Consider the following 15,908-nt stretch of genomic DNA (forward strand, 5'->3'; position numbering starts at 1 on the left):
TTTTTTTGCATCTTGATATGAAATTGTATTCTACTGGTGGTGGGAAAAATGCTTTAAAATAGGGCAAAAGCCTCCCTGGATATGGATTATCTAACAGAAGGAGCTGAAGAATCGCAGCTCTAGAAGTTAAAATAAGGAAAGTGTGCCACCACCTGGACATTTTATTATGTTCTGGAAAGGCTCATAATGCAGTCATCAAATTCTGTTCACGTCTTTAAAAATAAATAGTATGGCCTAAGAATTACGAATACTTTCCCAACATAAAATCTAAAGATATTATGAATTAAACAACAATAGTGTGATTATTTTCATGTGTGTATACCGAAGAAAGCTTCACTCAAAATTCACATAATCTTCACATTCTCCATTTATTTTGACCACTTGCTTTGAAAAACTTTAGTGCAAATCATACAGAGGAACTGTTCAGATATTGATTATGTGATTTTAAATTATTAATAAATATACATGACTCAATTTACACTTCAAAATGCTACAAGCACTTTTCACAGTTAAATAACAGTCTCCCAAACCGCCCTGTACATCCAACACATTGCAGTCTGACCGTCTGAATGGAGCAGATTTTACCAGTGAGGGCTGAAAAGGCAAAAAGTTAAATAGAGGTACCATCATTGACTCTCTCTCTAATACAGGCCATTGTCAAGTTTTAGTTTAACAAGATTAACATAATTGATCATCATAATGAAATAACTACCCTGTATAGCACTAGCGCTTCAAACTAGTAGCTTATAAAAATGTTAATCAAACAGATACAATTCATTACACTCACGCTTTGAGATCAGTGACAACTTGCCACAAAAGGTTCCCATGTGTCATTACAGGGTTCCAGCTTTACATGTGGAATTTATTATACACACTTCACGCAATTAACTGTTGCTAACAGATATAAGCAATGACGAAATGCTTGTTCACAGACATGACAGCGACCCTAACAGATTGTATTTCTAATATGATGCTTTATAGTTTCTGAAAGGGAAAAAAACAAACCCAAATAATATTTTTGATAAGAGTTTTGTGAAACGGGTGCAAAATAAAGCCTGAAAGCAAACTGGACCACTGTAAATATTTCAGGTTTTCAGAGGAAATGCAGGGAGGCCGAATCGGCTCTTCCAATGCTGAATTAAACAATGATGCATTCAAGCTGTTCAGATAACATAGTAAGTATGTTTGCAATTGCAATGCCAACACATTAAACAGATTCCCAAAAGTTTAAAATGTATTTGAGGTTTTTCCGAAATCTAACATGAGATTAGGCGACAGAAGTAATCCCTTAAAACATGAGAGCACATCAATGCATTGTTTGTAAGTAACCTGCAGTTCCATACAGAGACAGAATTAATATATTTTTGATGGGCTACCAAAATAAATTCCATGTGGGAAAGACCAAACTAGTATATTGGTCTTCCCCGTTGTGCCACATTGTCATATTATATACATGTGATGGCACAGGGAGAGAGGTATTCTCAAAAAACATTCATACAAATACATCTCACCTGGGACAACCAGATTATATACAAATTTGATTTGCAAAGGCTGACGCATTAAATCTACCAATGTTGCATTCACACCAATAATTAAAACACTGACCTTTCCAATAATCAAGCGTGACGATATCCGTCACGAGAGTTTGGACAGGTAGCTTGTCGCCAGTGTTGCACAGTATTGCAGAGCAGTGGTTCTCGTGGGTCACAACCTCCCCCTGTTGGGATTGCTCTAGTGCGTGCAGCCGTTGCTTTAGTTAGAACCGCTTGCACCTAATCATTGTCCAATGTGCTCCAGGCACTGTGGCTTTTTGATGCTTTCCGTGACTTTGCGCTTCACTTGACTGGTCAGCAATGCCAATGCAGTCAGACTGACTCTCTCAAACACACTCAATAAAATGTATTCTGAGGCAAAATATATTGCTGGTACAAGCAATATAACATTCTCCAGTTTACAATATGTTACTATATTGTTTTCCTTAACAATAGTCAGACGGCCCCGTATTGAGAACCACTGCCAGCGGTGTGTTACTTTTCTGAGATCCTTTAGTCTTGCATTTAGAAGTAATCTAGATGCATCTTCCATGTATTCACACCAGTTAGACCAACAGAGCTTCAGAGTTTCCCAATTAATGTAGCAGTAGAACAAGCATGCAGTAAGAGTTTAAAGCAAAAGGACACAGACAACAGACAAGAAAAGTGCTAATGCATGCTGAGAATGATTGCCACCTGCTATCCTTACTCTAGAAAAAAAAAAAACACAAAGTGGGAAATGAGAGCAGCCTTCAAGCTCAAGTCCTCCCACTTCCTTTCCAATTTGTGACATGTAGCAGTCAGAATAACTTCAAAGTGCAAATCCAAGCTGTTGACAGATATTTTATGAAAGGAAGGGAAATATATATTTTTTAAAAGCTCAAAGCTACTCCAAAAGCAGTCAAATACTCAGTTGAATACTGCAGTATCCTTAGTCATCCGTTTTATCCGTCTTCATGTATTGTACAGCATGATGCATACCGGGTCCGTGGGGTCTACAGTGTGATTTAGTATCACTGAGTGTATAAGGAGATCCACACAGCAAGGTCCTAAAAACAACAAAACATAGATTGCAAAAGATGTAGATAACCTTTCTGACAATTATTTGGTTGTTGCATAAGTTGCTAGTAATTGATGTTTTAATATATATATACATATATATATATATACACACACATACATACATACATACATACATACATATCACCTTGAGTTGGATTTTTGCAGCTTTCTACTTAGGTATGCTGTTGTGCCCATCTAGTCTCTGTACTGTAGGTCTTTTTATGTTTATTTTTTAACACATCCCTGGACCATCATTCTAAAACTCTAAACATGCTTAACCTACCTGATGATCTCTGGTCGGCCAATGAGAAGTCTTCAGGCGCTAGGACGCTGCTCAGAGCTGCTGGCGGCAGCTCCCTGCTCTCGGCTCTGGGCGGGAGGCTGCTCCTCCTTCTGCGGTGCGGCCTGTTGGGGTTTCACGATGGTGATTTTGATGGGGATGCCTTTGACGCCATGCTGCACTCTGCTATACTGGCGCATAGAGGGGTTGAAAGTGCGAACAATGGGGAGTTCACTCAGTGTGGGCGGCTCTTGTTTCGGCTGCGTGCTCTCTTTTATAATTATTTTACTTCTTTTGTTTGAGAACACGGTTTGCACTGGTAGGATGGCGTGCCTTTTAGCGGGCCCAGAACTCTGCAGTCTTGTTTTATGCTGAGGTGAGGTTTGTTGTTTCTCTTCCACCCGTCTATGGAGGCGCCCATCATTTTCCTTTGTCACAGAGATTCCTCCTTCTTTCCTTTTCTTCACCTCTTTCGGTTTCTTGGGGCAGACGGCCATGTGTTTGGTTCTGCTGCGGCGCATCGTGAACTCCCTGCTGCAGTGCGGGCAGACAAAGATCTCTTGCTGCGCATCCACACATGCAGGTGACATTTTATTCGATGAAGGGGCTGATTTGTTCCTCTGTGGCATGACCCTTTGGACCAACTTTTTCTTCCTTTTGTTCAGCACCTTGAACTTTACTTTTACTGGCGATTCTTGGCTCGGTTTGGACCGGTTTGACTGACTCGATCTGTTTGAAGCATTTAGTCCGTTAGTAGTATTAGTGGTTGACAGAACTCCATTTTGAGTTTTTGCAAAGTGGCGTAGTGGGATGGGATTTCTTTTGGGCGTGTATCTCCTTTTATCACTTGCATTTGCACAAGCCAGGATATGCTTGTGTAACTCTGGCATGTTATCAAAGCTCTTTCCACACTTGGTGCATCGGATAGCTGTCGTAAAGGTTTGTGGGATATTGTGGGTGGTGAAGTTTGTGGCTGAAGCCACTGAGCCAGCGGGTGATCTGTTATGGTAAGGAAAGGGTGGGGGCTTAAAGCTGGGATAGTGTTGGTTAATGCCAAGACGAACATCAGGCCCCTTGATTTTGGATACATCGGAGGCCATGATTTTTATTGTTGTAAACAGTTCTTCAGCAGCCACATCCACTTCCCTTTCTTCCTTTTTCACCAGTTTCTTGGGTTCCTTTGCAGCATCGAGCACCGGTGGCTCCGTGTTGACTTTTATTGAGTTATTGTAGTTCTGAGGTCTTAGTTTACCCTTTTCTTCTTCTGTGTAGGTACACTGCTGGCCAGGATGTAATTCGTCCTGATGCTGTTTCAGATTAGAAAGATAGACAAATTCTTTTGTACACGCACTGCAAACATAACTCTTGCCAACACCGTGGAGGCTTGATCGATGATCAAGCAACGCGGCGGGTTTGCTAAAGAGAAGCACGCAGAACTCACATTTGTAGGGCCATTCATCAGCATGGTCACTGACATGATGGCCCAGCTCTTTCATTGAATGGAACAGCCTGTCACACACATTGCAGATGAAATTCTTGGTGAAAGTCTGCTGTTGTGCATCGCTTAATGTGCCACTTGAGACTTCGTCCTCTTCAGCTTTCTCAGACAGTGGAGAGGTTTTAGATGAGATTTTGGGCATGGAAATAGTGCCGTCAGCAGCTTCTTCCTCTTTTATGCTTGGTGGCTCTGCATTAACAACAGGCTCTGGGTCAGGACTTGATTCCCCCACAGTAGGACAATCAGATATCGCTGAGGTGGTGGTGGATAGACTGACTGATTCTGCAATAGAGGAAATAAGAATAGAGGGGTCCACAGTTTGAGAGTTGGGCACTATTACAATATCTTGCTGTTCTATGTGATTAACAACCATCTGTGTAGGTGCTGGAGGCTCAGCAGTGTTTTCCGGTAAGGTAACTGCAGCAGGGAGTATACTCCCTGGGGCTTCAAGAGCTATTGTGCACTCTATTAATACTGTGCTGCTGGTAATGTTGTAAGAGTTGATAAGGGAATCGTTTAAAGTTACAGTGGGTGTAAATGGCACTTCTGACATCGGAATGGACTCAACTATCGGGTGATTGAGAGCTATTTGATCAGAGAGAAAGACGTGGCCAGGTAGATTTTGAGTTGGGTCAAGGGATTGGGAGAGAGTGACAGGGATTGCAGAATCCGTAGGAGTAAATGCGGTAGTTAAATCGCACTGGGAAAAATGTAATGCGTCGTCTGGGCAGATTACCAGGGGCTCAGGAGATATATTTGGGGCTAGTAACTGGTTTGGTTGGCTTTGAGGGTTAGAAATATTTGATGGTGCTAAAACTGTCATTAATGAAGAAGCAGTAGGGAGCAGTGCGTGTGAGGCGGTGGAAGCAAATGCTATAGTGCACGGTGAAGCTGGCTGCAAGCATACAGGGGTAAGGGATGCAGGTGATGGAGTCAGAGAATGGGAGGGAAGTGCAAGCCCATAAACAAGTCCCTCAGCCATGGGCTCCATCGGGGCCATCACCTCTGGACCCGTAAGTATTGTAAACTCTGTGACTAAAGGGATCTCAGGATTCCCGAGGCTTACATTTTGCTCTCCAATATTTATTAAGGCCGTCTCCGCCATGCATGTATTTGATTTCCCTGCTTTCAAAACTGCCTGTGAAACCAAATCCAATGTCTGCTCAGATTTACCTAGGGTCTTCTTTTGAAAGCTTAAATCCAGCACTGCATCAGTAAAATCTAAATCATCATTTCTTTTGATTGTATTAGAGAGATCCAGTGGTTGCTGGTTACAAGAATTACCGCCGGCGGTGGGGGGCCAGCTTTCTGTCGAGACAGGTTTCACTGCTGGCTCCTCCACATGTGAAGTGGTGTCATCCTTTACGTTGGCTGTTTGTTGCACAGGTGAGCTATGTTGGGTCTCTATCTGCTCTGTACTTACAGTATCACAATCTCCACTGTCTGCTGTTTCGTCTTTAGAAGTTGGGTTTTCCTGTGGAGAGCTTGGTGGAGACCCAGTCCTTCTTTTAAACCTACCTGTTCCAGCAGCCAGGACAGAAAGAGAGACGGCTGAACAAGGCTTCTGGGCATCTGCGATGAGAGCAAGTGTAGGTTTAAGGCCATCCTGCTTCTCCAGGAGCTGCTTCAGCTTTGGAGACAGAAACACAGTTCTTTCCTTCTGCACACCTGTGGACTCGGTATTCGGAGGAAGTAGATTCTCTATTAAAGAAGAGACAAGTAAAGATGACGAGGAAGACACAACCACCTCAGACTCCAGTTCAGTCTTAATTTGTGGTAAAAGAGGTGGTGTTGCAGTTCTTCTCTTGACCTGCGGTTGACCAGGTATCTCTTTGCCTGCAACTGAATCTATATTTAAAACCTGGCATATTTGGGCAGGCTCTAAAATCAGGGCATCCAGTCCAACTAAAGTGGAAGAACCAGAATGAATCTCGGATGCTTCACAGCTACTGACCGTACTTGTTGACACTAGCTTTCCATCAATATAAAAGCTGAGATTCTCTGAAATATTGCTCGAGACATCCAGCATGTATTGTTCTGCGCATTCCAGGTCATTCTCCAAAACAGCTGCAGGAGCTGTGTTGTCAGCGATCTCCGTTTCCTGTTTAGAAGGTTCACTGTGCATCCTCTGAAGATTTTCCTCTTGGGCCAGCTGGATTTTTTCCACATTTCTGACTTGCAGGTTCTGCTCATGGATCCTGCGCTCATGTCTTCGCTTGTTGGTGTGTGTAGTGAATATCTTTTCACAGTACTTGCAAGCGTGATGCCCCTCAAATACTTCCGGTTTGTCTGGCTGAGCACTGCGGTCACCGGTCGAATAAATGTAAGTATTAGAGCTAGCGGGGGATGAAGTATGAAGCTGCATGACTGATCCAACTGAATCCAGAGGCTTCATCTTCTCATGCTGCGACTGACCCAGGTTTGAATCAAAAGACATTTTTCTTTGATGGCTTTTGCATGCGGGTGCCTTGTTTTTCTCCAAAGCATGAATGTGCATGTGTCGTTCTAAGCCTTGTTTGCTGGTAAAATGTCTCTCACAGCACTGGCAGGGAAAAGAGTTCCATTCTTTCTCAGTAGTCTGGTTGGGAGGTTCATGAAGATCAGAGTACAGTGACGTAATCATGTCTGGCTGCATGCTAGTTTCCTCTTGATGAACGTCATCGTCGTCATCCTCCTCCTCCCCACCTTCCTCCATATCTTTATTGTCATCAATATCAGAGATGTACAAGTGAGGGGAGTCCTCCATCTTTTGTGGAGGTTGTGGCCAGCTCTCTGAAGGATGTCGGTCACCGGGCTTTTGAAAGTTGTCACACCTGTTGAATCAATAAAGAAGTTATTGTCATTTAGCAAACCCACACATAACAAAGGTGTCGGACCACATTGATTCCCTTAAACATCAAACATAAACACTTGTATCGTCTAATCATTCACCCTCTACTGCAATGCAAATTAATAAATCACACAAATCCGTTTAAATCATAGCACTTAGAACTATAAATAAGCAGTAGTAGTTCTTACAGTAGTGTTATTCATTAATGATAAACAGCCTATTGCCACTACCTAATACATTTATAGACGTTCTGAAATATATTAGAAATGTATTGGAACAGTATTATATACTATGTTCATGATATAAACTGAATATGATGCATCATAACACAATGCTTTTCTTTTTATAATCAGTCTATTTTCTATTTGTTCAAATGTATTGCACCTGCCCTTATCATTGTTATAGAGTATACATTATGATACTTCCATTACCCAAGCACCAAGTAAGTCAACATTAAATAATTATATAGAACTGTTCACGCCATCTTACCATTGTAATGATCTGTGCAGAGAAGACGACTTGCTTGTTAACAGATAAAAAAAGGCTTTTCTTTCTGTTTGAAGAAAAAAGACAACAACAAAGCACACATTACAAAACACTACGAAGCCTTGTCCATAATATAGCATGACACTTGAGCTCGATCTACTAACTGATAAGAAGCACAAACTGATCAATGAACAGCTGAAGTGCGGGATTAGTTGAGCACAGTGTACTAAATCTCTTTGGTCATTTGGCTGCTGAACAAATCTTTGTTTCTAATTTGTTTGCTGATGTACCTCAAGCATAGTAGTGGCATTATGTAACAACAAACACTGCATAGATTAATGGACCCACACTTTGTGACACCGTGTTATGTACAGCAAGTCTTCACTTTGTATTTTTCATTGACTACACTCCCCCGAATAAAGCTAATCTGTCCCCAGATTACCTCCTGTACTATAGCTGCCTCATACAACCTGCTTCCATACACACACCAAGCAGTAGCTTTTTGTAAATATAAATATATATATTAAATAGCTATCTTTCCCTTATTAACACTTTTCAAAGCATAAAAGTTGTAAAAACAGAGGTGCATTTTGATCTTCATCTACTGCCAGGAAGCACAAAATGGCAGGCCCATCCTGTGTGCCAGACTTTGTATACTCTTCCACCTGCTCCTCGTCCTCTTTGCGAGCGCACGATCTCTTGTAGCTTAAAAAACCTATTTCACTAAATCGTTTCTTTAATTATTCGTTTCATTAACTATTAGCTCGTTTTGCATCGGTTATTTTTTTTAATATATATTCCTTCTTCATAATTATTAAATCACTAGCAGTTTTCAGGCGACTGCGTGTGCACGAGAGGAAATGTCAACAATGACCTTATAGTGCATGTTAATGCATATTATCGTTCAGTTATTTAACACAATCTCGGATTGAGTTCCAACTGCACAAATACAAACAATCAGACACGACAACATGGGCCTACGTACTGATTTCTTTGGAGGCAGTTTCGTAACGTCAACTTCTGTTTTCATCCGTCTGCGCTACAATACAACTACTTATTTCACTTTATCTGACGAACATGAAACAGATGCACAACAAAAGGACGTGTATGTTTTCCATCTTGTATCTCAGGTTAGGTTAAGGGTGCGTTCACATGCATCTGCTTCCCCTGGTGCGGTGACGCTGCCTCGTCGTCCCTGCACCATTGCTGGCTGGTCGCACATCACGTCGTCACATTGCTGTTTTTGCTACAGAGGCTGCTAGCTCGTTCGCTGAAAGGTCAACTGGCTTTTGTAAAAAAGCCCCACTCTGTCGCGCTGACACGAGAGAGCTGCTAATCCTACATCAAAACCACTATTAACAGTCAAGGTCTCGAGACGAGGCTTCGCTTCAGTGAAATTAATCAGCTGTTTTCTCCATTATAAAGCTGACAACTGCATGCTAGCTGCAGCGCTAGCTCGCGGGCAACGGCTACATTGAGAGTAGAACGTTTCCCCAACTGACCGTTCATACTTCATACACATCTGCATGTCACAGGTTCTGTACATACTTGTTCCGACAAGAAGGGAACCTGCCGCAGAACGGTTTGAGATATTCCTCTCCTGCAGGTTGTGTACAGTTGAGTGTTGTTTTTTTTTTTTCCTTCACCAAAGTACCAACAAGATAATGGCGTTTTGATTGGTCAGCGAATGTGGATTTCACATTTGGACCAATCAGCAGCAGGTTTGTTAAGGCTCGATGAAAAAAACGAAAGAAAAAAAAAAGAAAAGACAGCTGTCATCTCGGACTGAAATGAGCACGTTTGCGTTGCCATCCTTTATAGTTTACACATTGTTTAAAAAAAAAAAGTCCAGACCTAATGTCGCAGGTGAAATATTACGTAAAATCAATGATTATGCAAAATAGGCACGCTGTCTCCAGGTAGTATTTTATACAGAACCAGTTTTGTATTAATCTAAAATTGGGAGGGGAAAAACGAACTCCAAATTGTAAAACTAACTCTCAGCCATACCGCTTTCCCGAGGTGAGGCCCACATGTTGACACTTTTAGTTTGGAGATTTTAATTTTGATAATCTACAACTTCTTCCAATTATCAAAGATACCTTTTAATTTTCAAATGATCTAATTACATTTGAACCATTTGTTTTAAACAGTAAAGTGTTTTGACCAAAACGCATATGATTTCTAAATGTATTTCTGATCAAACTGATTCCTTGTAGTGTATCAAAACGGCCTCTAGAGGGCGCAATGTAATAGAATCTCAATCTAAAGAAGTTGGTAATAACTTCAGTACACTTCTGTTGAATACAATGTAACTTTAGTCACATAGGTCAGTACTGTGAGTATGCCTGTAATCATTGCCTGGCATGAACATTTTAAAATGTGTATAGTAATTAGTTTATATCTTTCATAATAAATGAGATTATTATTTGTTTAATTTGACAGACAAATTACTGTGAGTTTGTCTGGAAAAAAAATACTGTGAAAGACGGCACAGTCTTGTTTTAATCTACAAGAAGTGCATACACTTCTTACTTGGTTAAATTTTCTTCCTGCAAAATGATGTGGTTGATGGTTGATTGCTGAGTTTTAATTACTGAGTCATATCTGAATCATGGCTCTCAGGCTCTCTTTCAACAAACATGTCATTAAACATGGAAAAACAAATCTTAATGAATAAAATGTAAAACAGTGGTGTAATAGAAATGAATGAATAAATACCACATATACATGTATGGAAATAGGTTGTATATAAATATACATATATATTTAGCCATTGAATATCTTAATATCTTGAAGCCATATTGTTGCAATTTCTGTTTCACAGCTGGTAAGCTGAGGATTTGTTATGTGGAGTATTTGTTCTCTCCCCTGACCAGCTCTCTGTTTTCCCCAACAATTGTCAATTGAATCAAAAGGATTCATATACAGCTGTAATATAGAAATCTACCCTCTGATTTCACATGGCATTATCTCAACGTTTAGAATCAACATAAATGCCATTCTTTAAAAGGATCTGTAGGAGTTTTCCAGACCCCACATGTGCATTTGTGACATTGTGCAGCACATGGGTGGTGTTCTCATGCCACATGCATGGTATGTCTCTTGTAGTAATGTTGTATGTGGGCTGAGTGGTGTTCCACTTTCAAACTACATGTCAACTTCTGTGAGCTCTAATGAAAGATCATAAACAACACACTTCTCTCTACTCAGGCTTTCTTTTTTTCTGTATTTGAGATGAAGCCTTACACACTTTGCAGTGAAATTGCTGACACAGTTTGTTGTGTTCAACCTACATAAAACCTGAACAAACTATTTAACAGTATAATATTCTTGCATATAGTTCGTTTGATTTCAAGTTGACTATGATCAAGTTTATTTAGAGCTTGTAATAGAGCGTCACTCCGGGCGTGCTCAAGGCACCACAGTGTCTTTCACAGTTGATGGCTATTGCAGCTGTGGAGTTATGATGAGCAGTTCACGATCTGGTCTCCTGGTCAGACACATACGTCAAATCATCATATAAGCAGGTGCTGACCGCCTGGAAGCCATTTCACACATGGCTAAGCAGTCAAAGTCTGTCTGTAAGTATGAGTTTTGCCAGATCTGAAAGAAAGTCATGACATATGGCTTCATCAGAGAACAGATTGTACTATGTTGCATCATTTTTGCATAGCTCAAAAACCTTTGCAAAAGCTGTGCACCTCAGACTCTCTAATGCTAAACAGTAAGCTGAGGTGCAGGAAGGCTTGGTATAGTTGAATGCATCCTCTTATGTAACTCAAGTAGGTCACTTGCTTCACTGCCAAACTTAAGGTCAACATGCAAGGCTTCGTCTGGTTTGACTGTATAAGTATTCTTGGTACTGTATGTTTAGATTTAAAAACAGTGTTTTAAGGAATTAAGAGTACATATATAACTGTATAAAAGCTCAATGAGATATTTGAGGACATAATAAATCTAAAGTATTGGCTAGTAATACAATGCTTTCATACATACCTATCGCTCATGATATGTATTATATATTATGCAGGTACACATATAGTATGTAAATGAACATCATATATGAACATCATATTGCTGTACCTTGATTCTAAGGTGGGTGTTTAGTTGACTCTTAGTTAGTTCATTAGTATCTAAAAGGAAATTAATATGAATGAAAATATATATATATATATATATATATATATATATATATATATACATAGATATATATAGATAGATAGATAGATAGATATCTATCTATCTATCTATCTATCTATCTATCTATCTATCTATCTATCTATTTTATATATATATATATATATATATATATATATATATATATATATATATATATATATATATATATATATATATATATATGCATATATATGTAAAAAAAAAAAATACACTTTTCTTGAGGGCAACATTAAAAGCAAACAGGAAACTGAGTGATTGTGAGAGAGACTGAGACAAAGTCTGCCACAGATTACATGCACGGTAGCATATCCTGTGGCAGTGGGCGCCGGTTCGTGCCAATGACTGTGTTCACAATGAAACATTCACCATCAAGATGAACATACAGCACAAGAGAGGCAAAGAGGGAGAGGTGGTGCACAGCAGATCTGTGTAACAGGCGTATCAGTAAGCGTGAAACAATAAGGGTCCCTTATAGAAGATATGTGACACACAAGGCGAACAAAGCATTGTCTGTAATCCTACAACGTGTTATGTCACCGCGATGAAATCAAATTTAACTGCCTCATGTCATGGGACGCCAGATGTGCAGGGAGGAAAATGTAAATGTGAACATGTCGAAACACAAATGCAAATTGTACTGTGCAAAAACACGTGATACTGTTTATGTCCACACAACTGTCACTGTACTGTATATTTATATACTGACAGCACACACACACACACACACACACACACACCACACCCATGCAAATAATCCCCCAAAGTCCAATAAACTCACTGCCCTGTGTCACTTCTCCACACACACACACACACAATAAGAGATGCCCTCTGACCCCCGTGAAGTAGAGTGCCATATGTACAAGGATATTGTGCACGCTCACTTGCATACCACACACACCCCATCCATCCATCTCCTATTTCACTGTCTCCGACCCTCTGCTGCCACACAACCACCCAAGCAAATTCAGCTATTCTTTGCATCATCCGTACTGTATGTGACCACAAAACACACTGCTCCTGTCACCCAACTTTATTTCCCCTTCCTCACACCCTGCACCCCTCCCGCCCTGCCCTCTCCGTCCACCCAGCTGTCTGCGGCACTCAAAGCTCACGGGCCTGGTGGCTGACATTTATCTGATGACATCACAAACCCGCTGCACTCTACAGGCTTGCAGGCTTGACATGTGGCACTCATGGCACACACTCAGACCTACACTCTGCTACTTCGATCACAGTCGGCATTCATGTCAACTCCGTGAGATGAACACTGCAGAGTGCAAACTAATGACACCCATGGAGGAAACTGCTCCTTGTTTACACTAGTGTCTCATCATGTATAAAACACATTTTTGTTTGTATTTGGAACTTCCTGGAGATTTAAACAAAGCATCTACTTAAAACCACAAATGCATTTCACCCCAAATCTTTCAAACATCTCACTCCTGATACTGGTTTTATAAAGGCACTGAATTTAGTGCACTTGATGCTCTCAAACTGTCGGCTGCATAACTAACACGAGCAGCGGAGGCCGCCATGTCTTGTATGTACCTGCTCCGGCACCGTCACAAAGGTATTCTGGTATTTGGTATTACATAATATTCCAGTGAGATGATTGACATTTTCATCAACCAAACACACTGAATACTGGAAACAACAGAATCCACAGTTGGTTAAGAGAATTAGCCTCATGCTGGCAGTTATGAAAACCTCATTCCTCTATTGTTATCCAATCTGTTCTTTCTTTAACTGTTAGGATTATAATTTCGCTGAATGTGCACCAACAGCTTTCCTACAAATAAAAAATGACGACCAGTTCAGACCACAGGTTCCATGTGGAGTGCAGCACAAACTCAGTCAGCTATAAGTGACCTGGTAATTCTGGTTGCCACTACATACAGAGAAAAATACACACATTCTTAAATACACCGGTGTGGTTTCGTTTAGCGAGAAAGACATTTCCTCATCCATCTGTCTGCTGGAGCTGGGACTCTTTTCCTTTCCTCTCAGACCCTTTCGCAGTCATCTCAGGAAAGGGGAGGGGAACTTTGCAAAGTGACTCAATTCTGATGAAATCATTACCTATTTTTTGTGTTTCGTGTGTCAAAATATAAGCTCATGTATGTATTTACAGACACAGTAATGTTCAGCTCAAACACGCACATGGTGGACCACACAAACACACGTGAATATGCAGAGCTTCCACACACTCAGCTCATATTTATGCCTGCACACCACACAAGCAGGCGGTTTTGAGTCTGAGACATAGACCTGCGTGTGTTTGTCATGAACCGAACTGGGACTCTCTTAGTGAATCACACACTTTCATGGCGTGTCTTAATAACTGCCTCTGCTGGGACATTTTTGTTGGAACATTATGATAGGTTTAACATGTGTTCATAGGCACAGAGAGAACATAGTTGGTGACTTAGATCTCTATTAGAGTATTTATAAGTGTGTGCATGTGTGTGTGTGTTAATTCACATGATCAATGCTGGGCCCACCCAGGAAGTGACTCCACCCTGTAGCGATGCACAGAATTCCCCCCTTGCTGAAGGGGAGAGAGGGAGCTGCTGGCAAGCGGCTTCACAGAACGGCACATAGCCTCTCCATCTGCCCCTCTCAAAAGACTCCATTGTTCCCAGCAGTCTGAGGCGAGAAAGTGAGCTAAAGAGAGTTATGAGGCTCGCCGGTGGGGCAGAGGCTGTGGCGGTGGGCGTTGGGCCGCTGCCTAAAACCACACGGAGGAGAGGCAGCCAGACACAGAGCATCTCTGTGCGACTCACAGCCCACTGTTGGAGCCTTGCCTCAGCTTAACAGCCCTGTATGAAAAAGTCCACTACATTACATAAAAAACACACCTTACTGTCAGAGGGCTTAACCGAACCAACGGTCCGAGGCCATATGTTCCTCCATATTTGGTGCTGTTTGTCTCCCTGCGGAAGAGGGGTTGTTTTTCAAATCTGAAGCATTACTTGAATGGGCCAATCAGAGTGGACCGCTGACCCTGTGGAAGCTTTTAACGATGTGTGTAAATTGCAGTATTTTGGGCCGACTCAAGACCAAATACAGTGCCGCTTAATGTAATGACCTTTAGGCGTTGCAACGGTTACTACGTGATCTAATTGAGAGGAAACGGCGAGGACAATGATCGGATTTTTGAGAAAGCTATTGAGGGACATCAGATACGAAAGACAAAAGAGAGCTTTTAGAGTGTTTTCAGTTTTTTATTGAAACAGTATGAACAAAAACACTGCAATTAAATAAAAGGGTTCAAACAAATCAGAGGGCACAAATTAAAGGCCTAGAACTGATGATATGTGGCAAAGCAGAGGATAGGAAACAAAGACATGTCGTTGCAAACATTTGCAGTGTCTAAAGCCTATTCATTAAACATTACATCACTCATTCAGTGCACATATTAAACAAGTTTGTAAAGCAAGCGGAGCTAAGCTGAGACTTCAGTTTTTGTACACCCATTTAGCACACTTACAATTGCAAATATAACAAAATAGGGCATTACTGCCTAATACTGTGCACTAAAACTAAGTGCAACTATTAAATGTCATCCTGTGCACGCAATCAGGGGTTAGCTCAATTTAAAGACCGGATGGCTGTTCTGGTAGTCTTAACTATAAACAGAAGTACAATGAAGACATTATCAAGACAATGCTATCACTATGTCTCATAACTGAGGGCTGTGTGTACGCCTGTATAAGGAACAAGACATACAAGCTGTTATGTCTGGAATGGGTGGCAGTTAAACAGGTACAGTCAATTCACATTAATAATGCACTTCAAAAGTTAAGTCCTCCTAACTACATAGAGAATACCAGAGACAGTGGCACAAACCCTTCTGCTAAATTTCACAGATATGTATTAGGTTTTTATATGTCAGTGTTAAAGTGGGCAGAATGTCACGTTACTCTTGCAAACGAGGGTGCCTTTTCTTTTCTGTTAGCTCCGTGCTCGCCCTCAGAGCTCATGAGTGTGTTATGTCAAAAACAACTTCTGCACACGGTGCTTCATACAGTTGGCCAA

The 15,908-nt window shown here is 41.0% G+C and overlaps 1 protein-coding gene across 2 annotated transcripts; it reads right to left on the bottom strand.

Annotated features, from left to right (window-relative positions):
- Window positions 1-349: 349 nt before the first annotated feature.
- On the bottom strand, window positions 350-14,765 carry prdm2a (PR domain containing 2, with ZNF domain a). 2 transcript variants are annotated; one of them, XM_068597523.1, is made up of 5 exons: window positions 14,729-14,764; window positions 7,692-7,755; window positions 5,891-7,185; window positions 2,878-4,654; window positions 350-2,581 (listed from the first exon to the last, which is right to left on the bottom strand). In XM_068597523.1, the coding sequence occupies exons 3-4, from the start codon at window positions 7,116-7,118 to the stop codon at window positions 2,910-2,912; spliced, it is 2,973 nt and encodes a 990-aa protein (XP_068453624.1). In that variant the 5' UTR covers window positions 7,119-7,185; window positions 7,692-7,755; window positions 14,729-14,764; the 3' UTR covers window positions 350-2,581; window positions 2,878-2,909. The 2 variants fall into 2 exon arrangements, with proteins under 2 accessions (XP_068453624.1, XP_068453623.1); XM_068597522.1 differs by having other exon boundaries at window positions 2,878-7,185; window positions 14,729-14,765.
- Window positions 14,766-15,908: the final 1,143 nt, after the last annotated feature.

The sequence above is a fragment of the Clinocottus analis genome, unplaced genomic scaffold (assembly GCF_023055335.1).
Source record: "Clinocottus analis isolate CAN_PGR_092001 unplaced genomic scaffold, fCliAna1.0.p SCAF_4, whole genome shotgun sequence".
NCBI classification, from domain to species: domain Eukaryota; kingdom Metazoa; phylum Chordata; class Actinopteri; order Perciformes; family Cottidae; genus Clinocottus; species Clinocottus analis.

What these genes read in the sequence shown, in the direction of transcription:
- prdm2a (XM_068597522.1), bottom strand. Translation starts at nt 7,118, where the DNA reads ATGGAGGACTCCCCTCACTTGTACATCTCTGATATTGATGACAATAAA.